Source organism: Microchirus variegatus (assembly GCF_963457635.1).
Source record: "Microchirus variegatus genome assembly, chromosome: 7".
Classification (NCBI taxonomy): domain Eukaryota; kingdom Metazoa; phylum Chordata; class Actinopteri; order Pleuronectiformes; family Soleidae; genus Microchirus; species Microchirus variegatus.
In genome coordinates this window covers 1,421,045-1,447,288 of record NC_139808.1, presented here as the reverse complement: position 1 = coordinate 1,447,288, position 26,244 = coordinate 1,421,045, and the positions used below count along the sequence as shown (strand labels likewise).

Genomic DNA, 26,244 nt, shown 5'->3' with positions numbered 1-26,244 from the left:
TTGAGGAAAAAGCCCTGGCATCATTAAGCACAGCATTAGGAGCTGTTGTAGCTGCTCGACAGTGAGGAGGCTGTGCAGCGGTTGCCAGGATGCTGCCAAAAACACCACGACACAATTCACTGTAAGGGTTTTCTCAGAATGCAATGCCTAAAAGAAAAGGAGAGGGGAAAAACACAAGGACAAATCCTGTGCAGCTGCTCTTCAATATGTAAATGTGGCTTTGCTTCGAAGTCTAATTTCAGAGGTACAGCTGCGGAGGGAGAGAAAAGCCGGAGACTGTGTTTGAGGTGTCAATAATAGCAATATTCATTTCAGCAGACGCTAAATCGTGGAACATAAGCTAACTGAATATTTATTAAAAAAAAAAAAATCCCAAGACATTTTACACTTCTACGTTTACCTGAAATAATAATAATAATAATAATAAAAAATTGTGCGAGTCTACACACTCGCAGCACGCCACATTGCTTTTCATCTATAAATCATATCATTTGAGGAGCGGAGCTATGATGCAACGCCTTTGTCTTCTTTTGTAACCTTGCGCTTGGTCGTGTGGAAGCACAAAGAGATGGAGATGAGCAGAGGGTTCTGCATTAGTGATCCAGCCTTAAACACTAGACTCATTTCACTAAATTAGATAAACAAATATGCTCCTGATGTTAATATGGTCTTATTAATGACGGTATTGGTGGTATTTGAACACAGCTTTTCTTTGACTTCATGCTCTCAGCTCCAGTATATGGTACAAAGAATGATATGGTACAATATAATTTTTTGCATTTTATCATGAAGAAAAAAAAAAAATCAAGATCACAAAGTTTCTGTCGTTTCGTCTGAAGAGGAAGATCTTTGTAGGCCGGTGAATTCCACACACATTGCATATTTCACACATTTTTGTCACATTTCATCGAGTCTTGATTCAGATATTGCACTACTGCGTATAGGAATTTACTCTCTGTGTAATTATCAGACATGAAATGTGCCTCTAAAAGATGTTTGACACAAGCCTTAACTCAGATATTCTCCTCTTCAGCCAACACTGGTGAAGACTGCACTATTTCATTACCTTTTAAAGAGTTTTCAGCTGCGTTTTTCCCCCTCAAATGAAAGGATTGATGAAAGAGATTGATTTTGATTCAACTTTCGGAGGATGTAGTTTACTGTGCAAGGAGGAAGTTAAGTTGGGGATTATCTGGAGAACACACAGACTCAGATTCACGTCTGAATTTTTGAAACAAATTTACTGAGCAGCCATGGTGGAGGTTTGATCTCTCACTATGTCGCCAACTTAACAAAAGTCATCTTGTTAACTTAGGTTCAGGACCGGGCCACAACTACTTTATTGGTTTCATGTTGGTTTTTCCGCTGCAGTCAACCGTCTGTGTTGTTCTCAGCATTTTATCAGCCTGCAGTGTGTTTTGAAAACACTCCACCACCGAGCAATTGCAAATTCCTCCTGCAGTAATGTAACTCATTTATCCACGTGTTTTCTTTCAGAGGACAAGAAACTTTTCTCTTGTTATAACCAGTAGGGAGCTCAAACAAGGTGGAACCTGACTTGTGGCTGTTTGGTAAAAGCAGAATAGAAATGCCGAGGCTCCTACTGGGCAGAAAGTGCCCTCTGCCTCATCAATGATGGATTTATCCCTGAAATGCAGTCGGTCTAAAGTCTAAACCTTGATTTTTGTGTCTTTTACAGAGCCGAACAAAGACCTTGATAATTAAAATGAAAAACAACACGACTACTGCCTCGCACCAAGACGAAAAAAAGGTGTCATAAAAAAGTTATAGTGATAAATCCAGCGTGCACAATAATAAATAAAACATAATTAGCACTTTTGAAACTGACAACAGCAGTTAAGGGAGAAGCAGAGTAAGCCTGGAACACAATTTATTCATACTCATCTGTGAGAGATAAGCCCCATCTGCAGATCTAGCCGACAGTTGACATTTAGCCTTTTTATACAGTAGGCTATGGGTACCATCTGATTATGAATCTCACAGGATGTTAAGGAACCAAATACTAATGCAGGTTACAAGAAGGCATTTTCTTTGTAAAGTTAAAGTACGTGAAATAAATCAGATTTTCATGCAAAGGCAATTTTAAATACAGTGCATATGAAGTACAGTACAAAGGGAAGAGTTTCTACTCTCAACACTGCACGTTATTCTTTGACTGAACAAAACTGGGCATTTGTAAAGGACGGAACTATGCAGAGATGAGAGGAGGTCACACAAGTCACAAGTCTTAACCTTCAAGTGACAAAGCAAGTCCAAAATCATTCTTGCGAGAATCAAGCAAGTCACAAATCAAGTCGTACGAATTTAGAAGATGAAGACGACTTCCCCACATGTTCCAGCATTTAAGTTTTGAGTTTTATCAGTAACAGAAACACTGTATTATTCGTGAAGTGTAAGGACTGCTTCATGTTATAACTGAAAAAATCAATAAAACAAGAAAAGCACTCGGAGAGCGCAGACCTCCACCAAGGCAGCTCATCCCCACACAAAATAGCGAAAAAAATTGTATATCTACGGATCAAAATGTTATCACTTTAAACCCCCCCCCACCCCACGGATCATGCTTAAAATTCATTCACTTGTTCCAGGTCCCATTGCGGACATTTCCTGAAAATTTCTTCCAAATCCATGCATGACTTTTCGAGTCATGTTGCTAACAGACAGACAAACAAACAAACAAACTCTGGCGAAATATTGTCATGAGGGCTATAGACTTATTTTTGTTACCAACGCCAAGCTGGCAGACCTCCGAACCGTGGTAAGGAGAGCCCCGAAGACCGATAGCTCCTATAGCTTGCATTAGCTCGTACGGTAACCACACATTAGCTTACGGGACTCCGCCCGCCTTTGTGGGATTTGAATGTAGTGGTGACGCTCGGTTGCCAGGTTTGGAGGCAAGGCCGTGAACGCAGACACCCAATGAATTCCACGTTTCAAAAACAAATTGTCACATTAACGCCTCCATATTTGAGAAACTGTAATAAGTCAAGTCATTTCGAGTCATTTTACGCGAGTCTGAAGTCCTCAGTGTTAAGTCTTTTACCAACGTTAGTCAAGCAAGTCTCAACTCAAATTTGCTACTCCAGTCAGATGTCAAAGACTGCGATCGCTGACATTTGGATTGGAATGATGAGACTGAAAGCTGCAAGCGGTTAATGACTTGAACTCATACATAACACGTGTTTGTAATGTTTCAGGCACGTCTTGAATAAACCTGGTGCTTTTTCACAGCAGACATTTCTTGATGTGCAATAGTCGGACAAAAACAGGTTTTCATCATTAACCTTAATTAGTGTTCTACTCCAGTTCTAAGAGAGCCAGGGTCTCGCTATTGCATGCGTGTTTCCCACATGTGATTGAGACATAATTATACTGGATGGTCATTATAGCATTTCTACAACAAAAAGTGTAATCATGATGTTCCTCGGACTTGTGACACATGCTCGCTCACCTGGGGTTTGAGTGAAGGAGGGGGTTCATTTCATTCTGATAGTGGTGACCTTGATTAGACGGCTGGAAGAAATAAAAAGGACATGTTAAAATGTGAGTGAATAAAAAAAATGCATTATTTATTTATTTAGTGTGTTTTTTTTCTGGTTGAAAATGAGCTGCTTCATTCAGTACAGCCCTCTGTCACACTGCTATTTATGTTTGACTGTTTGGTGACATTAGTTTCACAAGGAATTCTATCACTGTCGCGCAAAAGAAGGTTTATTTTTAATTCTTATGAGGATCAATTGCTCCTTTGTATTTCACTGTGGGAATAAATCTCCTGCCGTGCAGCTACATATGTCAATTATGCCTTTCTTTCCAATTATCACTTATAAATATGGGGTGAGAAGAATATACGTTTCTTTGTGCAGAAACCCATTTGCAGCGCGCTGAAACAAACAGCGCTGCACAACCAAGCTAATACCAGACAAGAAAAATGCAAAACCTTGAGCACAACCCACCACCAAGATTTTTTGTGAGACCTTTAGCTGGGGAATAATTGCAGGTAGAAGATAAGAATGGTTTCACTTTCAATGCATAATGACAATCGACTACAAGAAAACACAAGTGCATCACCCACCTCCATCTTGTCAAAGCTAAAAACCACATTACAGCCTCAGGAGACCGTTTAAGCGCAGAGTCCCGTTTAAACACTACTACGCTGCGTGGCGTTGATGAAGAAGCAGCGTTGTCCAAACACTGCTGTTCAAGCATCGCCTAAGTAAATTTTAGCTATCCGTGCGCCGCTGTGTCTACCTCAGGTAATCGTCGTCTAAAAATAAGTCGAGACTTAAAATTGTACCCTGTGGAATTCTGCGGGTAATATGCACTGATGATGATGATGATGGAGGAAATTCTTCTAGGAAGAGTGGATGTGAACCAATTCTGTACCATCTGTAATACTGCGCCCCAGCACCACACATGGCTATTTAAACCTGCTTTGCATACTGCTGCTTATATCGCTTATTGCATCAATTGTTTTGAACAGACACCACCTCATGATCCTGGAGCAGAACAGTTAGGAGTGTGAAGGTAAGGCAGCAACGTTGGGTGCCTGTAGCTACACGGGGAGCTAACTCTCTAGCTAACTGCTCTACAGTTTACCTAAAATAAGCCTTGATGTGTGATGGCTGAGAGTTGGTTATGCATCAGGAATGGTTCAGTCTGCTCATTGGTTTAAGAACCATAAAACATCTGTTGTTTCTGATGGACATCGTCTCAGAGCCTGTAACACCTGGACCTTTACCTGCTGTCTTTATGGAAACTCTCAGCAGAAACCTTTGATTCAAAGCATCGGGCTATATAATAATGTTACACTAGACTGCACTCACCTATTTGGTGATGTGAAACCAAACGCTGCTGGACCTGTCTTTAAAACATCCTTTAAAACATATTACTATCCCCATCTCCAGACTTCCTACCTCTGCTCTAGTACCTGTTTTTTTGTCTTCATTGTAGGTATTTCCTGTTGTTTTCTGCCATGGTAGAATTACAGGCTGAGCAGTATTACATTATTAAGTCTTTTTTCAAACTACTCTCCCTCCCAAATGTATTATTTCTCATCGAACACAGCATCCAGTATCGTTAATTCAAAAAATGTCCACCATAAATATAAAAAGCTTGCTTCTAAAATGTACTTGTTATTAATTAGGACTGTAGCATACCCTTCTTAGGGTCAGTGTTCAAATTAAGATATAACTTTTGCTTCACATATGTCATTTAGAAGTGACAAGAAAAGTAAAAAAAGACTCGTTGATTTATCTATAAAGCCGTTTCCCAGCAAATAATTGCACCCAAGGATATTGACTATGCTGGTCTAAATGTAAATACCAGTGGAAATTCATGATTGATAACTGTACTTGGGGGGGAAATAGCTTTTTTTGGTCTTCAAGGATAAGTTATCAGCCCAGTTTCACATTCAGCATTTCTCATGCTCTTTTCAAAACATGAGAATAAAATTAGATCAAATCCTTGGATTCCTCCGCAGCCGTTCACAAACAAACAGTACCTTACTTCAATCTTTAAACAATTTGACCGACGCCCTCAAACATGGTAAAAATTGAGGTTAAAACCATTTCAGTGTTCCCTGTGTCCAGGTAATTATGTTTGTATTCAGTAAAATCTACACCAGCTCATCGTCACCCATGACTCTCTTAATGTGCATCAAAATTAACCTACAAATTACCAATCATGTGCCGTGTATTCACATCACTGCTGATGTGCAAACGACCCAACTATGTCATCATCTTTATACTGTACATATATATGTATTCCTGAGCTTTCTACTGCTAATACAAGGTCAGGTCACAGTGGTGGTGTCTTAGTATAGAGAATCATATGTGACAATTATATGCCGTATGCTGCACGCTTCTTGAATGTAGTGTCCTTTTTTTAAAAATAAAACAAGATTTATACTCCACGCTGATCTCTTAATAAAGACGGCCATATGGTTTAAGTGTTTAAAGCCTATTCTTTATAGTGTGATCAGATTGTGGTCCGCATGAAAAAACATGATATGAGGGGTTCAGAAAAGATGCATCTTTTAAAAATCAGAATTCATGACCACAAATCAAAGTGTCTGGAATCTTATTTTCATACAACCGCACAACACCAGCAAGATGATTCTCCCGTGTTTGACCCAGACCCTCAATTTTCGCATGCAACTGCCTGAGGGTTAACTTACAACTAGGCTAGCACGGCAGCAGCAGCAGCAGCAGCAGCAGCGTGGCTGGCAACATGGGGCATTAAAATTTCAACATCCAGATTCAAAAATTCTCACTTCCAGTGGAGGAGACCCAGGAACAGACAGCAACTAATGTCTTCTCTTTTACTTCTTTTCTTTTTTCTTAGGCTTCATTTGTTTCAATGGCACTATATTATATATGTATACAATTGCTTTATTCTTCTTTAATCATTTTCCTACTATGCTGTTGGTGGTGCTGTTGCCATATTTTAAACTGTATACAGGAATTACAGCTCATTAAAAAAAAAGAAAAGAAACATCACCTCTGGGTTTAATGAAGTCATATAGAAGTGTCATGCTGTCCCTGTGGAAAATGTAAAGTTTTTACTGGTGACCACAACACTGTGTCCTGAAATGTTTAATCCCTGTGGTACCAACACCACCGTTGTCTTCTTGAATTCCAGTACATTTATGTGCATGTGTTCAGAAACAGGAAACAGAACTATCATAATTCAAGCATCTGTACTGTTTGCATTCACTGGGGAAACCATAGTGGACCCAGTAGGGCCAGGCCAGGGCAGTGTTCTCTCTCCACAAGAGCAATATGCTTATGCTAATGGAGACAAAGATCTAAATGACCTTCAAACGCCAAGAGCAAAGCGTACCATCTTTGAATTCTAAAAGACTTATGGGGATCATTTCAAATGACCAAATCATTTTCAGTCTCGTGGGGCAACTGTGGATATTGTGCCGGCCGTTAAGAGGCCAATTAATGTGTTTCTATCCACATAATCTTTTATCACGCAGAAAACACACAACAAAGTGGGTGCATTAGCACATCGCGGTGGCATACGTTTGAGGCTTAAAATGGAAATCAGCAGGTCAGGATCAAGGTGAAAGACATTATTCCACACAGCAGAGAGAGAGAGAGAGAGAAAGCAGCTCATCCAACTAATGATAATATCCTCGTAAATAAGCTGCCTGCATGTTGACTGTTAATGAAGCATCGGCGATAGCAGAACACAGGCGGCAGAGTGTGATGTCACAAACCTTGGCTACGTGGGTCCAAGTGGACGCGTCGTCGCTGCTCATGCTGATGCTGACGTTACACTGGTGAATCTGAGATGCACTGAGGCCCGAGGCTCTACACTCATCTTCCTCCTGCTCCCTTTTCAGGCTTGCCAGCATTCGGAGCTCCTCATCATCATCATCATCGTCATCATCATCACCCCCATGCATCCTCAGACTGCCAAGCAGGTGTAAGTCGTAACGACTGGAATCGACGGTCTCGTCTTCCTCCTTTCAAAAGAAATCACAGATAAAACAAAGATTACTTATCTGGAAGGCATCCAAAAGACAATACTTTGCACTTGGTCACGGGCACGCGTACACAGACTAAATCCACAAAATTGACAGAATGTTTTGTGTAGCCAACAAAGTCGCTTAAATCTTTAAACAACAGACTGTCATCCCAGACGGACCTCAAGGCAGTGCTGGACGTGAGCCATTTCTCCGACTGTCTGTGGATTTGTCTTTAAACAGAGAAACTATTGGTTGAAGGACTACGCTCACTTGATTTGCCTGACAAAGTGCAAGCACTGGTGTTGCCATGGTGTTGAATCAGTGGCAGTAGGTAAAAAGGGGGGGGGGGGGGGTTGGTTTGCAGGGAATGAAACAAACTCCATGTCATTTTTCACTGACAACCCCTCAGTCAAAGCTTTCACTGCATGCTGCTTGCTAGGGTTGGCATGAATCAGCAGTCAGGAGCCGCACTGATGATGGATGCTGTGATATTTCTCAGCAGTGAGTTGTGTAAATGCAGAAAGCAACAGCCAAGTGACAGATCTCCCTTCAGGCCTTCTGATCACTGCAGTTGAAATATCCTCTGATCCTGAATCTTTTTAACTGGAGCAGGGGCCTACATCAATTTGCAACAGACCACAGTCTCATCTTTTTTTCAGCGAGGCAGTACAGACCTTTTTAGCTGTACAAATCAGCGGTGATCACACGTTACACCAAACGCGGAAAGACAACTAGACAGAAAAACGATCGGGGCTTTCAATAAGCTTCACATTAACAACCCAGCGTGCATATTCCAATTAAAAATGAATAGAATGTGTCCTGTGCATTATCGACATCTATTTAATATGTAAGGCTACTGTGACAATTACCATGTTTCTACTGAAGTATATTCTTATTTGACAAAGTCGCGTGGATCAGTGTTTGAACAGAAGCGAACGTTCACTCACTTTGTTGTCGTGTTTTGTGTATCTGTTGTTGGGTGTGGGTCAAATAGTGTACAGGAAACGTATCAAAGCTTCGGTAACTTTGGTTGTGAAGGCAGTGATGAAAGCAAAACGTCAGATTTTAAAAAAGGGCCACAACCTCTGAGGAAAGTTATTTCCACCAGATTTTCCTTCAACTACAAGTAACACCTTTCATTTTAGTTTGCTTTATTTTTTTTTAAAATCATAAATGACATGAAGCTTACAGATAACAACACGGCAAAGTCCTTGTGACATTAACACCCTGCTCATGCACAGATAAAAAAAAAACATACACTATGGATAAATATAATATTATTATATATAAAAACTGCTTGCTATTGCAAATAATGTGTAGTGAGAGGTCAAACTTGTTAACTTTTATAATGAGGCAATGAACAGCTCTTTAATTAAGTTAAAGGTGCAGTGGTTTTGGCGTGTTTCCACCAAGTGAAACAGTCCATAAATTATTTTTTGCATTTACATTACGAACAGAACTAAAATAACCATCCCCAACTGTTCCATTTCTCGGTACCCTTCCTTCCCTCGTTTAACCTTTTTGCAGCCGTCTCACTTTACTAGCGCAATGTTGCGGTTGCCTTGGTGTAAACAAAGCACCTCCAGTATGCAGTGTGGGTATGTTGAGTCTTATGGAGCTGATACAGTAGGCATAATCAGAACTATTGAACACATTACACCTACAGTTTCAATTAAAGCTAACGAGGAGGTGGAAAATCGTAATTGTCTAATTTCACAAAATAGTATTAAGCTAACGTACAGTGGATAAGGGCTGATGTTGGATGAAATAGTGAGCAGTACCTGGTGCTGTGAGGACGCATCCAATTTGACTTCATGCAGAAGACTCCTGGAGAGTGTTACTCTGCTTTTCGCGTCCTCCATCTGGTTCACCCCCTCTGGTCCACATGGTACGCACTTGTGTTCCTGCCTGCTGCTTGTTACACTGGGTGAGAGGCAGCGTGTGGGGGCCATAGCTGATTCTGACCTCCCACTGAGTGGAGACTCAGTGTGACCAGTGGTGATGGCTGAGAAAAGGTCTTCTGGAGATGCTGTGTCAATACTGTGAGATGCAGCGTGGACTTCTAGTTTCCCATTCAAAGCACGACCAGGAGGAGGACTAGGATTGGACTCGCTGTTTATTTGCTGCAGTGCAACGAAGCTCTTCTCCTGCAAGACACAAAAGGACTAAGTGATTTATGATTGTATATAATTACTGTAAGATACACTGTTAAAGGGATGAGTACTCGTGGCCATGGAAAATATGTTTCTTATGTATGTGATGTTAACCTTCAACGTTAATTGATGTACGCTTAATGAAATTTGATGACGAGAGGGCAAACGGTCCTCGTGATTCACTGAGATTTGGTGGCTTGTTTCTAAATGAACAAGCTAATCACATTCTCTTAAATCAGTTAATCTGTTTCACATTCAGATTCCAAACCCGACGCTCATTCAGTCATTTAACTTTAATCCCACACCAATAATATACCGACACAATTATGGTGAGAATCAGCTATGAGAGAGAAACTGGTTAAGCAGAGGATTGGAACATGTCGCACAGCAAAGTGGACGGAGCACAAGTGATGTAGCCGAGGACTGATGATGGAAATGGGACACAGCTGGAATCTATTGGGACAATTTGTGAATCCAATCAGCAGTTGTCTGTGAAGAAGCGTGCTACAGCATTGTGAGGTGGTGATGTTCACATTTGTTTTTTTCTGCACTGTATAAACTGGTATATTATTATTAAAATGTAACTTGCAAAGACCAATTTATAAATCAATCTTCATACTCAATCTTGTTTTTTATCAAACTGTACATGTTAAAGGTCCGTAAGAATAAGTGAGGTCTAATGGTGAGACTACTGTTCACCCCGACATTTCCCAAGTGTGCCAGAGAACTACAGGGGTCTCTCGCATACCAACACAACTCTCTCGTTCTCTCTTAACAAAACATGGAATGCAAGTTCTGCCTGGTTGGTCTGTTTGGAATGTTGTAGAATTGTATTCCTCATTTTCTTCCTGAGAGTTATTTTAATTCTGAAGGAGCAAATTTCCCCACCACAGGATAAAATCCAACCTCGCTGCAGAAGGTCTTGACCCATAGGACGCCAGCTCCTTCAACTGAGCTAAGTGATTATACACTTATAAACACATATGCAACATTTCTGCCAATAAACCCTCCTTAATGTTATACACTGTACCTTTACAAATTTCAGATTGGAAAACACAACATATTGTAATTAAAAAGCTGCATCTTCAAGTTTCCAAGGACCGTTTCCCCATGAAGACGATGAAGGACAAATATTATGAAGGTTGTTGTGTTGTTATTGTAAATACTTTCAATCAAACTTGCCATTTTCCATAATACTCTCCTCCTTTTGTTGTCTTTTCTCGAGTGCTGTGCGGAGATTTATTTTGGGATGGAAATGTTACCATAAAACCTTGTTGTTGTCCCATCTGCTATAAGTGTTTATTTTCCACTTTCATAAAAGTAGGCGAATAAACAATGGACTTGACACAATGTATTATTGAACGACCGCATATACACTCATAGAAATAAGGGTTCCAAAAGGGTCTTTCTACAAGGGCTGAGGTTCTACCTGCTTCTGCGATCAGTGCAATAACTACATAACAATATTTGTATTTTTATATACTTTACATCCATGGTATAGCATGTATGTCCTTGCTTTGTTTTGCTGTTTAATATTTCTCTATCTTTAAGACCAAATGCAGCTCAAAAGAATTGTATAAACCTGATGCAACACCTTGAAAGCTTACATTTCCCCAAGTGGAGAACTGAGCAACCGTGAATGAATAAAAATCAAAATCAGGCCAATCTTCGTCGGCTTAGTAAGGCTTACAGAACTGCAGAGATAAGGTCACATATCACAACAGATATCTCAGGACCTGTGTTGAATGTTTGCCAAACACCTAGATTTTCAATCACAGTCTCAAAGCAAACACGGCTTGATCCACAATGTAATACTTGTTGTTAATATCAGGACACTTGTGATTGAACGCTGGTGTATTTACTTTTGAAGGTCAGTCTTAGAAATCAACATTTGAAAAGGCAGGGTGACCTGTTAGAAAACCTGTGTGTGTGTGTGTGTGTGTGTGTGTGTGTGTGTGTGTGTGTGTGTGTGTGTGTGTGTGCGCGTGCGTGCGTAACTACTTGTATTTATCAGGACCAGTACTCCTCATGGAGACCAAAACATGAGGCCAAATGTCATTCCTGAGGAACTGGTTAAGTTTAAGGCTAAGATTTGAAGTGTGATCAGGTTAAAATTAAGGTTAGATACTAACTGGTCATGGTTAAGGGTAAGGATAATGCTTTATCTGACCAAATGAATGGAAGTCAATGCAGTGGCCATAAAAATAATAGCCATGCAAGAAAGAGAGAGAGCAACTGTATTAGTCCTAACTGATAAACAATGCAAAAAAAAGGGAAAGTAACAAACAAAACCAACAAAAAAATGCAAAATATAGATAAATGTTCCCTGGGTAGAGTGTTGCAGGAAAAAAAACAATTCCTGCAGTTTAAGCAGCTCATCAGAAAAACAATATACTACTGAATAAACTACTGGTGCTGCATCTTTAAACCTCACTATTCCCCGTTTAAAGATTTAGAGAAGGCATTCGCCTTCTTGAACACAAGAAAATAAGATATCAGGGTTCATGTTTAGTACAGGCATCAATAATGATCTTATCTGTGTGATTATGCCCATGTTTTTATTAGGGATGGATGGATAATGGACTTTTGGCCAATATACGGATATATTGGGAGTGGTTGGGCAGCTAACCAATACTGATATACTGTATATGAACAACTACAGAGGTCATTTAGTATCCTCTGTTAACATAATATTTTGCATACTCTGGGTTAGGGTTAAATAAACATAAAAAAGTAGCAATCTATTGAGAATATGGCTAATGACTAAAACATAGGCTGATGCACAATATCATGCATCCCTAGTTTTTATACTTATGTCTCAGAGTACATTTCTAGTTGAATTGTATTTAGGCTAAACTAATCAGCAGTGCACGAAAAAAATGGGGCTCTTAAATCTGACTTATCAATTAGCAATTAGCATTTCTTTGAAGATAGTCATCTTTGCAATTCAACAGTTTAATTTCCCTATTCAGCATAAAGAAACATAATATTTTATGAGCGGCATTAATAAATGATTCCATTATGAATAATCTTACTGACCTTTGAAGTTAACGTATACCGCGGAATGTACGACATGAAACGCGGCGCTCCGCAAGACAAGCTTCCGTTTAGATTTCATCACGTTTCAGTAAGGGAAAGCCAACTGTGTGCTAAATGGCGCGCTGAACATTTGCTCATCGAGTGGGATTAAAACAGACCTCGCTGTTCTAAAACGAACAAATCTCTTCAAATGTCAACCCGTGTATGTGATGAAATGCAGCTTAATTGCTCACTTAAGTCCGCTAGTCTTTAGTGTCAGATCAACATAACATGCACTTCAAATGTGCGTGCATTGTAAGTGTACAGTGTACTTGGAATAAAAGTACCTCATCACTTTCACTGCCCATAAAGTCATCTTCAGGCTGGGCCTCATGCCGCTGTCCACGCCCGCTTTGTGCCCGGTCCTCTCTCATCTCCATCTTCTCCTGGTCGCCGTGGCCTTGCGCTCGCTTGGGTGAGCGAGGCTGGGACGAGAAGACGAACACCTCGTTTTGCAGAGTGAGCTGGGGCTCGGACCCATCAATGCTCTCCCAGCTCTTCCAGACGTGCAGGTCTGAGGACAAAACAGGTGGGGTTGGGCGGGGAAGAGACTCTGACGGGGAGGGAGCCAATCTGAGACCATCCTTTGCAGGACTGATGCTGCACTCATCTAAAAACGAGAGGTGGGAAGTAACAAAAAAAAGGGAGATGTGCAGGAGTAAATGTTCTCTTTGAAAAGGATGCACATGCACACCAGTGTCATAAAACAATGTTTAAGCCTTTGAATATATCGCTAGGCAAAAATGAGCATTCATTTCCCTCGCTCTGACATTTGCGTGGGTGTCGTTAACAGCCCTGCTATGCAAATGCTTTAATGAGAATACAACAATACAAACACAACCATGACTAAGAACAGCAGCTTATGAAACCACAGCTCTGTCCACACAAGACAACAAACACCGTCTCACGTAGCTTTGGTTTTTATGTTTTTGTTCATGGAAAAAAAAAAACAGAATCTTATGGGAGCGTTCCGGGTATATACTGTGTATATTCAGGGGATGTTAAAAGCTTTTCCAACCTTACGTGAAAGTTATCAGTGATTCAAATGTGCGAGGACGGAGCACAGGATTCTATAAGTCGAGGAAAGAGCCACAATTGAGCCACTTGACAGTATAATCACTTTCTCTAATTGCCCACTGTGAAGCAAACCCTGGGCCTGGGAGATGTCCCTCTGACTTTTATTTAATGTGCCACATTAGCTTTAAAGAACTAACTGCTTGCCGTCTGCAGGCATGGCGGCGGCTCACTGCTATGGAGAAATAAGCTTTCAGAGCATATGCACTCATTTTTAAAACACACTTGTGTATGTGGAAGTGTGTGTGTGTGTGTGTTGTGTGGCAGTGGAGGGGAGACTGTTTGTGGGTCGGGGTAGGGTGCCACTTTGACAAAAAAAAAAGTTGTCAAATGGTCTCGACGTGGGTCATGTAAAATTAAAAAAGGGCGAACAAAGACGATGGTGCAGCACAGAGGGAAGCTCATTAAAATGCATGCAATATTTTCAAGTGATCTAATTCATAAATTAAAAGCAGGAATACATTTATTACACAATTACGGTAAAGCTAGTTGGTGAAATCGGAACATGCAAAGTTGGCATCACTATCACTCAGCATGCACATTATTCTCTTTGGTCTCATACTCCCATTGCTTGCTTGTCTTTTCACACTTTTCGAGCCATCACTCAGGGTGATAGTGTACATGTCCTGCTGCTGCCTCCTGCTGTCCTGAACCCTGTCCATTCTCAGCAGATCTAAGCCTCACCTGTCGTTTGGTGCTCCGTCTTATTTGTTACGGTCAGAGGTTGCCGTCTGCTCTCTTGTCCGTCGGATGAAAGAAGGCACTTCTCACTGTTTTTACCCCCGTTTCTGTGGCGACCAGGCCCAGCATCTGAATGAGCTGTAGATGAGAATCATCCACTGTGATGCACAGAACTAAAACCGTGATATAGTCAACACAGCTGACACTAACACAGAGCTCACCTGACAATGTTTGCCCGTCCCATATCTTCTTTGATCCCTGTTTGTCTGCTGGAGGATGGGGCTGTAGTTTGCCAGGTGTTCCTAAATATAAAACTTTTAACATCAGCAAAGCTCTACACAAAAAAAAAAAAAAATAGCCAGACAAAAGTGCAGTTAAAGATTGCTCGAGGCAACTAAATATACTCTTTTATCAAGCCCTATTTATCAAGCTATTCAAGCCATCCAGGCATGATGTGTACTTTATTTTATTTTATACATTCATTCAGACTCAATTGAATTACAAGCTGTAAAAAATTGTTATTAATGAGGTTAGAGCTAAGCCCATTTTGACTTTCCTGTATGTTGGACAACATACAAAGACAAAAACAACCATTTGCATGTCATTGAACTGTAGGAAAAAGCCAGAGGACCTGGAGAAAACATATGCAAACATGGAGTGAACATGGAAATTCAAGAAAAAGAGAGAAAGGCCCATAGCTGCTTTCACCTAAGTGTTTCACAGTTGTGTCATTGACCCATTTACATCTACATTAAAACAGCACAAAATGCCCATAAATACTTCAGCATGCAGACTAGAGGAGCCAGGGTTCAAACTGACCCCGTGAAGAGAACCTGCTCTACACCTCCTGAGCCAAAGCCACACAGATTTTTTCAGTGTAGAACTTTTAAGCGTATGTACGTGTAGGAAAATATACAATTACATTACTTAAAGGTGACATAGAGTGGTCCTGTTGCACATAAATGTTAGTTATGGAGGTCTACTTACATATATTAACTTGTTTTTATGGTCAAAAACCTCCTAGTTTCTGCAAATGAGCCGATAGAAATCTCTCTTTTCTGACAGTGTTTTTCTGCTGCGAGATTTCAGAGTGAACTTTCACCCCCAGAAGACAGAGTCTTGTGATTGGCCAGTACTATCCAGCACATCCGTTCTCAGAAGCGCAGCGCCCCCCTCTGGAACGGTGGATGCACTGCTACTCATTATCAAAACATTGTTTTAACAGTGTTTAAAAATAGCTTCTTCACGACTCCCCGCTGCATTCCCTTTGACGACCTTTGACCCGGAGTCAGACCCAGAGTCAGAAGACACTGTCGCTCGTGAAACACCTCCACAACGGACGTTATTCTTCTTCTGCGGTTCAATGTACGCAACCGGATGTGCCCGGACTAGTGCCCGGAGCAGGAGGATCTGCTGTTCAGGAGAACCGCTGCTTACGTAACTATTACGGGATTTTCAGTGATCTCGTTGAGCCCCGAGATTACAATAAAACACAGCGTTCTCAGCAATGGCTGAACTGTTTGTTTCTAACCGTCAGGGCTTCATAAACAAGGTAATGACGCAGATACACACCAAAAAACAGCGTTAATAGGAACTTCCAGTCTAGTTCCGCTTTAATAAATAATATAATACTCCTACAAATTGTTGTGCTTTATTGTACCACAAACCCTCTCAGCTTTTGTTTGGATTTGTTTTTTTTTTCTTCCGATTGCTCACAAATGACCTATTCTGTTTTGGAAGAAAGAAAGAAATCAGAGTAAATTGTATTTTCCTAAAGATGCTCCGTCTCCTATTTCTAGGTCAGCGTAAATCGAACAATAAATCTATATATGCCCTTCTATCTTTCATTAGCTGCCTTCACATTAGCTGTTGTTCATGAATAATGGCTAGCAACTTTAACCAGATTACGAGACGGCTAGCGTAGCAAACCCCCTTTACAACCGCTGACACCAATTTATATGCGGCATATTTTTCAATTGTATTCTCTGTCCCTTTTCTTTAGATTTTTCAATACAATTACAAAATCATGCTTGGACGTAGAAAGATAAGAAATAAAACAACACTTTACCAAATGTACCCTTGTGTTCTCCATGTGAAGAGTTCTCACTCGAACTGCTAATGCTCTCAGCGTCAGAGAAATCCGTTTGGTTCGTTCCACTGATCAGGGATTCCTAACAGCAACAGAAGACAAAGGCAACGTAATTCTACCTCGTGTTTACAGAAATTCTGAAAATGGTGGCCCAAATCATTAAGTGAGATATATATTACTATGAGATTCATGCAATTACCGTATTTGAGATTTGGGTTTCACTTCTATTCATTCTGCCTGAGGCTACACTGCTTTTTCTTCCAGTTTGTGGTGGTGCTGCTGAAGCTTTGGAGCCCGAGGCTGTGTGTAAAACGCCCTGGAGCCTGGTCTGTTGGTTACTGGTTGATCTGACAGTGCCCGACGGATCAGGAACTGAAAAGGAATTCCTGTTATTCATAGACTATTATCAAAATGTGTTATTTGTATATGATTCGAGTGTTTGATTGCGACTTTGATTTTTGGCGCAATATCAGGAATCTTATGAAAGTCAATCATACTCAAAAGTAGGCTTTAAGCAACGCTCCATCATCTATATAGTCAGACACACTAATGATCGAGTAACCAGAGCAACGTGCAAAAGTTATGTTAAGTTTACATGAGAAGCCTCCCTCACACAAACCAAAGCCTTTTCAGAGTCAGTCTTTTCATTTATGTGAAAATAATCTTTAAAGATTTTCATACATAATGTACCGAAGAAAGAATTTCAGAACCAGTAGTCACCAAGCTTTTTGAGGCCAAGATCCCTGACCTCAGGCCTGAACAAAGGCAAGATCTACCCAGTGAAAAAACGCCAAAACACTTCCAACTCGCTGTGTCTGGAGCACGTTGGGCATACTTGTGTTAAGTCAGAGGTAGGTGGGCCTGTGGGTGGAAACAAACGCCTAGACTCCAAGAGTCCAAGAGAATTGGAGTTGGCCGCTACAGCTCCAGCAGCTTTTCCACCACAGTCTAACCCTGGATTTCCACGGAATGGCGGCGGAAACGGCAGCGGCGCGGCCGCCGTTGCAAATCGCTTCCATTCTAATCAATGAGAGCATTCCCACCGGCCGCGTTGCGGCGCGTCTCAGCAGCGTCCCAGAAGCGGCGCCAGCGCTATCGATAGGAATCAGTTCTATTTTTTCCGTTGCCTCTGCTGAACCTCGTAAATTTCAACGAAGCAGATCGCACAAGACAGGAAGTCCGACACAGAATCAAAGTAAAACATTTCCGCCCCCCTTTCAAAATAAAACACAATACGCAGGTCTTATAGCCTGTCACAACTTCACATCAACATTACGTCGTGACCGCTGCTGCCAGGTAAACAGTCAAATAACCAGAGCGTCTCTGAGAGTCATAATGTACGACGAGAGACTGATTGTTGAAGTGAAGAAACATAAAATCATTTATGACACCAGATCAACAGTTCTTCCACGTCGGAGAATGAGAAGAAGCTGTGTTGTTGTTGTTTACTTTATACACACAGTCTATCGCTGGATCTCGCGAACTCGCGTCCGTTCGAGATTATCGCGCGATCTTCCGTAAAATCCGCCGACTCCCAAGGTTCCGCGCCGCTGGCATAACGCACCAGGTGGGGATTGCCACCGGGCAGAGGACGAAGCAGAACCGCGCCGCTGCCGTTCCGCGGCCGTTCCGCGTCCAGTGGAAATCCGGGGTAAGGCTAAACAGGAACATTAACGCACCATTTTGGTGGTATGACATACTGTACATAAAAAATAAATTTGTCCTTCCATTCACACACTAGGCTCCGATCTGATCTCGAGTCCAGTTGGCAAATGGCTGAGCCAAGTCACCCGCATGTGTCAATTCAGTGTAAAGTCCATCCATCCATCACCTACTGCTTTATCCTCCACATGTGGGTCGTGGGGGAACCTGTGCCAATCTCAGCTGGGGCGGGGTCACACCCTGGACAGATTGCCAGTCCATCACAGGGCCACATAGAGACAAACAACCACCCTCTCTCCCACCTAGGGTCAATTTACCTAATCCCTACATTGCATGCTTTTGGGCTGTGGGAGGAAGCCGGAGAACCTGGAGAAAACCCACGCACACACGGGGAGAACATGCAAACTCTTCTTGCTGCAAAGGCAAGAGTGCTAACCACTACACCAACCGTGTGGCCTCTCAGTGTAAAGTCATTCAACAAAAATCTGTAACATTACTGCATTAGAGCCAATTCGTCAAAACATGCTTTTTAAAACAAACAATACAACACAAATAGTTGAATATGGAGTACATGTGGTTTTTTTTCCCCCTCCCCGCTATAATTTAACCATGTGTTCCACATCATCAAGTGAAAATAATGGGCTGCAACGGGAGCCGTGACATAGCCATGAACTGACCCTGCTGCATCTGTGCCAGGACTCATTAGGACAACTCCGCTCATGCTATCAGCAAAACACACCGTCTGTGTGTGTGTGTGTGTGTGTGTGTGTGTGTGTGTGTGTGTGTGTGTGTGTGTGTGTGTGTGTGTGTGTGTGTGTGTGTGTGTGTGTGTGTGTGTGTGTGAGACCGAACACAGCAGAAAGCCCAGACTTGTGGTCCACACAACACACCAAATAACAAGACGACACAGACAAAGCTGAATCTTGGGGCAAAGAGTAAAGACGAAGAAATCTCACACATTCAACAATGAACACTGAACTGAAAGTGACCCAGGTTTAGGAGTGTGTAAATCAGCGTAAGCTTTCAAAGACCATAAAAGACTAATGATAATAAAATAAGATTTCCAAAAAATATAAGAACAAGAGCACAGAGTTGTACAAATATGCCGACCTTGAGAATCACAGAATGCCTCTAATGTATGGGGGTGATTTTTTTTTGGATGACAAACATCGCTATAGCTGACTTCTAACAGCTTCTGACAGTCTGGGTTCTGAAGAAACTATTCACAAAGCAACTTTTGTCACAGCTAAATTGGATGTCTGTTTAAATAGCAATCATTTTAATTATGATTAGGAATGTTATGCTAATAATGCACATTCTAATTAAGAAAAGCCATTTTTGCTTGTGGTTATTGCTCTCCATGGACATTGCCCATTATCTCAACATGACTTAGACAGCTGTCAGAACAAATAAATAAGCACTGATACAAAAGGCCACGGAGGCAGGCGGAACTAGATTAGTAGTGCATGCCTTTTTATACGAGGGGATAATTGCAGCTCTCCGAGAACAGGTGAGGTGCAAATGAACACAAGAATGAGAGCCACAAGGAGAAAAACAAATCGATTATCATCTCAGTCTCTATGGAGATAACATCCCATCTCTGCCACCATGATGTCTCTCCGTCATGGGTGGATGTATAAAATAAAAATGTGCACCTCAAAAAAAAAAACAAAGGTTATTCCCAGATACTCTGAACTTGCTATGATGCATTTCAGAAGATGCACGGAGGAACAAGAAGTATGTGGACCCTACACATGCTACACTAGACGGAGATTTCCCATGCGTGTCGTCCATAGAGATTGGTTTGTACAGTCTGGGTGAGTCTCAATTCATTCTAAATGCATTGATTGAGGTCCGGGCTCTGCGGGCTATGTGGGGCACTTTTTCCCACATTTGTTTCCTCACATTTATTACAGACTTTGCTTTATGTATGAGGGCTTTTGTTTCGTTGAAACACAAGCGTTCTCCATTCAGGCAGCACAGCATCAAAGCTAACTAAAAAAATAACTGAAACGAGGGCCTACATCAGTGAACCATAACCCCCTTGACAAAAGAATGTTTTGTTCCCACAAGCACGATGTTGGATGTAACATGAAATGCATGTTTTTTTTTTTTGCCTACCACAGTCAGAGCTCCCAAGAACTGCCTTACGCAAATTCATCATGTTCATCATCTGCGTTACATGGTTTACACCCGATGGGAACTGGCAGCTGCGTGGAATGTCGTCCATGAGAACAGGTCCACTAAGAAACACAGCTACGGAGTGAAAACAAGCTCATATTAGTCATAATAAGTCACTCAAAAAGTACCACTTAAGTGATACTGATTAAGTGACAGGTGGAAAACTCTCAAAGCTGTCAGGCTGCCAGCAAGCTGATGAGGTCGTACACTACCGTTCAAAGGTTTGGGGTCACTTAGAAATATCCTTAGTGTTGAAGGAAAAGCACTTTTTTATTAAAAAAATTAATCAGAATATGTACATAGGTGTATAGAGGCCCATTTCCAGTGTTCTAATGGTACATTGTGTTTGCTTATCGTGTTAGAAGACTATTGGATGATTAGAAAGTCCTTGAAAAACCTTGTGCAATGATGTTAGCACAGCTGAAAACGGTTTTATTGGTTCTTTGACGAAAGGGCAAAATGATTATTTCTAATCTTGTCAATGTCTTATTTTCTATTCATTTTGTAACTCGATTTTGATGAATACGAGTGTGACTTTTGATGGAAAACATTTGAACAGTAGTGTATATCTCTTAAAAAAACCATACTAATGAAGGAGACTTCAAGTTAAGCTGATAAAAATGTATTTCTCTATGTGTTTAAATGAATTACCATCGTCTTCCATCCACGGGGGCACAGTCTTCATGGTGAAGATTCTGCGGACTTTACAGGTGGCAAACACAGCGATGCCGTCCAGTGACAGAAAGCCCTTGAACAGTTCAGCAGTGAAGGACACGAGGTCGATGCACAACGTGGACCACTGAGGCAAAACAGAAACAATACGATTTCACAGTTCACAAGATGAACAAGATCACCGTTGAAATATCTAATAGAAACGGATCAAAACTAAAAGTACATCTAAAAATTCTATTAAAAAAAGAATAAAATGATGTGAAGGATAAGTGAGATACTCACAATATCCCTTTTCAACCCCACAAAGGGTACCCTCGCATGTAAAAGCGTGACAGACAACTCTTTATGCACGGTTGATAAGTGAAGTCTTCTTTTCAGGTGCTCCGAGTCAGTTATTCTGTGAATATGGAAAAACAGATGAGAACATTAATTATCACCATCAGTTGTTTGGCTTAAAAATTCAGATGCAAAAAAAAGCCGATGCCGAAGTAACCGTTTAAAAGTCTGTTCTCATTCAATTAGGGCTGTGTCAAGATATGCTCTAACGGAAAGACTTCACGATTTAAGGATGATTTCATAATGACATTGAGCTTAAGCATCTTTGTAAGAGCCATAAAGAGGAGGTTTTTCCCACATTAACTTTTTTCAAAACCTCTGCAGCCAGTTTGATTTATCGCAAAAACATTCCCTTCTCACAAAGAGATGGTTTCTTTTTTTCCTCTGGTGAATTGACTCAATGCAGGCGTATCAACAAAAGCCCAGTGAAGTGGTTTACACAATCATCACAGGTAAATACGAAGAAGAACCAAGTACAAACAACACTTTACATCCACACATTCTACTGCACATTTTGCAAATGTGCTTTTTGCATTGATATATAGCCTTGTAGAAACCTTGTTGGAAAAAAACAACAACAAAAACATTCTTTGTGGCAAATAGTTCAACAATTATCCTAGTGCGTAATGGCTATTACATAGGTGTCCTTTCTAAATTGGTGCATATTAAATTGCAGGTGGTTCAGAGGGTTTCCTCCATAATGCAAATACGTTTTTGGGGTTTGTTTTAGGAAACAGAGGGGGAATCCATGTGATTCATTATTGCAATCACCATTATCTGCATCTAATTATTGAAATACTTTCATTCACCACAAAGGTAAAGATAAAAAAAAAACACAAACATATACATTCCTACGAATGCTAAATGCTGCAATGCATACAGTATATTGGTGAGTTAGACGGACAGACAAGGTGGGTAGGTGGGTAGAAGACTGCTGTACTTACACCAGCTCAAGAGAAAAGTCTTTGCCCTGGGGAATATTTACTTGAAAAACTAAGAATCTTTGCAGAAGCCCAACTATGAAGAAAAACAAACAAAGCAGTAAATTACTGTAAGGTCAAAATAAGCAAAACAGACTTTATAAAACGAGTGCAGGACTGGAAGTGACTTACGAGACATCTTCATATTCTCTGGCACCTGCATCTTGACAGTCTGGCTGCTTCCCTCGAGACGGTAAATAAACCCCTTTAGTTCTTTATTATAGTCCTGAGGGTGGAAATTGCGGAGAAGGCCGTGTTAGGTCTATGTCCGTGTTATTTTGCACCTGTGGAACGACTTAATGCACGACACAAAAATCAGCAAGAGGTTTTAAACCAAGTCATGTTCAAGGGCGACGACGGTAAAACATTTACTTCTAACCTCTGCAAGAGAGCAATTCGAACACGGCATCATTTACTCAAATTTTCATCATGATCCGACACCAACATGATAATGATTCACATTTGCAGAGCTTTTTTCCAGACTTTTACTTTTACTGACAATATACCAGATACCACATATCCTCTTCCCTAATAAAGCATTATCTTATATTTTAACTGACTTAAAATCATTATGATGCTGCTGTGTTTGTTTAATTCACATTCTAATACAGTTAGATTATATTTGACCAGTTTTTAATTTAAGAATTTACTCACAATACATGTTATAATTGACAAAATCACGGAACCGTATCTATGTTCCCCGGGTCCTATCTTTCCCCGCTTTGTATGTGACCTGGGAACATAGGACCCTTTCTCTAACCCTAATCCTAACCCAGGAGTCTGCAACCTGTGGCTCTTCAGCCACTCTGCAGTGGCTCCATGTAGCTTTAGAGATCAAGGCGACAAATAAAAGTGTTTTAATATCTTGTGCAACATCCAAAGTCGACGTAAAATGCAATATTCAGTACATGTTTGGATGTGTCCTGTCCATCTTTGGATCCACATACTGTTTTTCTTGAGCACGAACAACATACAATCCAAATATTTGCTTCATTTATTTCAAAGTGGGTTCATTTTAATTTCTTTAATTTGCCACAAACAATGAAACAATGGAAGGGGGTAGTACCTATGTTCCCCGGGTCCTATGTTCCCCGTTTTCCCAAAAAAAGGTCCTATGTTCCCCACTTTGTATGTGACAGGGGAACATGGGACCCTTTTTTTGAAAAAGGGTAGGGTTAGGGTTAGGGTTAGGGTTAGAGAAAGGGTAACCCGGGGAACATAGATACGGTCCCAATGGAAGAACCAGGTCTACGGGGTCTAGAGGTTGGGTATAAACTGAACATGTTGTAGTTCTTAAATGTCATAAATGAAAGAGACTATAACTATTGTATATAGTTTGTCTGTATAAAAACCTTTATATGTGTTATTATCTTCATCTTGTGGGTTTTTTTGCGGCTCCAAATGAATTTTTGGGTGGAGAGACGATAAAAATTGCTCTTTTCATCCTAAAGGTTGCAGACCCCTGTCCTAACCCTAACCTTTTTCAAAAAAAGGGTCCCATGTTCCCCTGTCGCATACAAAGTGGACCTTTTTTGGGAAAAACGGGGAACATAGGACGCGGGGAACATAGGTACGACCCCCAAAAACACCATGAAGTGACTTTAACGTCGACTTTTTGTAAATGTTACTTTAAAAAAAAATGTAAATCCCAACTTCCTCTGTTGTGGACCCATAATATAATGATGGAATAACACGTTTGTGTCTATGACAATTAGTAAAACAAACAAAAAACTATATCTTTTATGGGTGAAGTGGCCTTTTAAACCCACACACTTGATTTTGTGTGATGTTGCGTAATGTTATGTTTAATTAAAAGTTAATTAACTGGCTCTTTCTTACGCTCAGCTCATGTTCATGTTAGCTAACAGGACAGGACTGCAGTGTTTACGTGCTGCTAGCTTAACTTACAGGACACTTGAAGCGGTTTAATATGATGTTACACTGATAATTAATCAAGATATTTTTTTTTTTGTGACTCACCTTGTGTATGGCGGACTGTCCTCCGCTTAGTTTCCATTTAGCTACAGGGTTTTTCCCCTGTGCGCTAAAGATCTCCACCACAGCGCCACCCTTAAGATAGAGAGCACGCGCACACACACACACACGCGCAGGTGTCTTTAACAACCAACTGTTAGCCAGGCTAAAGCTAACGTACACACTTCAGAAAACACACTAAAGTCACCGGGGAACCTGCGTTTAAACGGAGTAAACTCACCTGATAATTACGGCTGAACATCTTGCGCGACTTCACGTCAACGACAAAGCGTTTTTAAAATAAAACAGAGGTGCGCGTTTGTTTTGACAACTTTACGCAGAGACGGAACACGTCTCATAATTGACCGAGTGACGGATGAAAGGCGGAAGATAATAAACGCGGACACACGTCTCCATGGTTACGCGACGCTTCCGTGGCAACCAAACCGAGTCGAAGTGCTGAAAAGCACTCGGTGTTATAGTGGCTTTGTGGCGTTTATATTATCATTGATATGATTACGCTTAATAAGTTGACTCCATATAAGAAAGAACGGGAACAGAACGTATAAAAAAAAAACTAAATATCTATATACGTGATACATCTTTTATTATGATTAAAACGCTAATGCATTTACAACACAATCCACTGTTCAGGCCTTAGGAGCCTTTTGCATTTTCTAAACATAAAAGGCAAACGTGCAGCAGCATCACACAATGTAAGCAGTGCTGTGTCAGAGGTCAGAGGTCGTCTCCATGACAACTACAGTGACAGAACAGTGTGAAAGAGAAAATTATTTATATGCAGCAGTGGTAAGTCAACTTTTTCAAGGTTTAGTTAGCTACATATTCACAGTAAGAGCTAATTTATTGACTTTTTAAAGCTAATTTATTTCCGCCATCAATAAAAAAAAACAATGCCGATGACATCGGTGCTTGAGACTGAGAGTGAAAGTTCTATATTCCTGATGCGAGTGATGAATAAAATGTGATGTTTATGGTCTCGGGAATTTTATGGAGCCACATTTATTTGAAATTTGCCAACTACGTGTACTATTTGCTGGTGAATCATCCTCGTCTCGATTTGTTATTAAATATTTTTGTCTCTGAATTAGTTATTGAATCGACTGTTTTCCCTTTACTTCTTTAGGTAAAAGTAGGTGTCTTAAAAACCTGTTAAAATACACCAGAATCTACTTTATACATATAAAACATAAACTCATGAATATTAAGTAAAAGGCTAGAGGGCAATTAATTTGGTGGACAATAACTGACAAGAGGATTATTTTTCTGTCTATCTTACTCTGTCTCGTCCACATCACAAAAGTTTGGCATTGATAAAGGTATAGATCCAGATTCAGGATTTTTTTTAAAAAATCAAATGAAAAATAATAAAACAACTTAACCTCGCAAGACAGGGGAATGTATTGACTCAGTGAGGAACTGACTGACCTTGGCAGAGAGTGCTTTCTCTCGCGATCATCATTATTTACCTCACATCACATGAAATTCTCCATACAGAACACAATTCTCGACGTCAATTTCACTGCACTGTGGTTTCATTGTTAGAGAAGAGTAATTCAAAGCATGTGTGTGTGTGTGTGTGTATACGTGTATCGTTGTTGTGTTGGTGTCCTGCTGGTTTTTAGCATCAGCAAAGACACAGATACAACAACAACACCATAGCAGAAGAAACAGTGCGAATGCAGGAGGCAGAGAGTAAAGGTCAATGATTTATTATAAATAATCAAACATCTCTGAGCTGCCTTCGTGTGGATGCAGTGGAATCTAAAAAAAAAAAAAAAAAAAAAAAAAGTGAAGGTAAACCTGAGCGTGGCTTAGCGGGGGGAAGGGGTGAACAGCAGAACG

General features: G+C 40.7%; 1 protein-coding gene across 1 annotated transcript in view; it reads right to left on the bottom strand.

Annotated features, from left to right (window-relative positions):
• cfap20dc (CFAP20 domain containing) overlaps positions 1-24,640 on the bottom strand; it is a gene marked incomplete at both ends in the record, with an annotated part of 28,390 nt that extends 3,750 nt beyond the window's left edge. The window contains 16 exons of the mRNA XM_083892580.1: positions 3,473-3,534; positions 7,247-7,495; positions 9,280-9,645; positions 13,017-13,339; positions 14,488-14,622; positions 14,706-14,818; positions 15,304-15,331; positions 16,562-16,655; positions 16,773-16,945; positions 20,357-20,491; positions 21,068-21,215; positions 21,371-21,485; positions 22,369-22,441; positions 22,537-22,630; positions 24,385-24,474; positions 24,620-24,640. Of these exons, the coding sequence (XP_083748706.1) occupies positions 3,473-3,534; positions 7,247-7,495; positions 9,280-9,645; positions 13,017-13,339; positions 14,488-14,622; positions 14,706-14,818; positions 15,304-15,331; positions 16,562-16,655; positions 16,773-16,945; positions 20,357-20,491; positions 21,068-21,215; positions 21,371-21,485; positions 22,369-22,441; positions 22,537-22,630; positions 24,385-24,474; positions 24,620-24,640 (2,219 nt within the window). The remainder of the gene's footprint in view (positions 1-3,472; positions 3,535-7,246; positions 7,496-9,279; positions 9,646-13,016; positions 13,340-14,487; positions 14,623-14,705; positions 14,819-15,303; positions 15,332-16,561; positions 16,656-16,772; positions 16,946-20,356; positions 20,492-21,067; positions 21,216-21,370; positions 21,486-22,368; positions 22,442-22,536; positions 22,631-24,384; positions 24,475-24,619) is intronic.
• Positions 24,641-26,244: the final 1,604 nt, after the last annotated feature.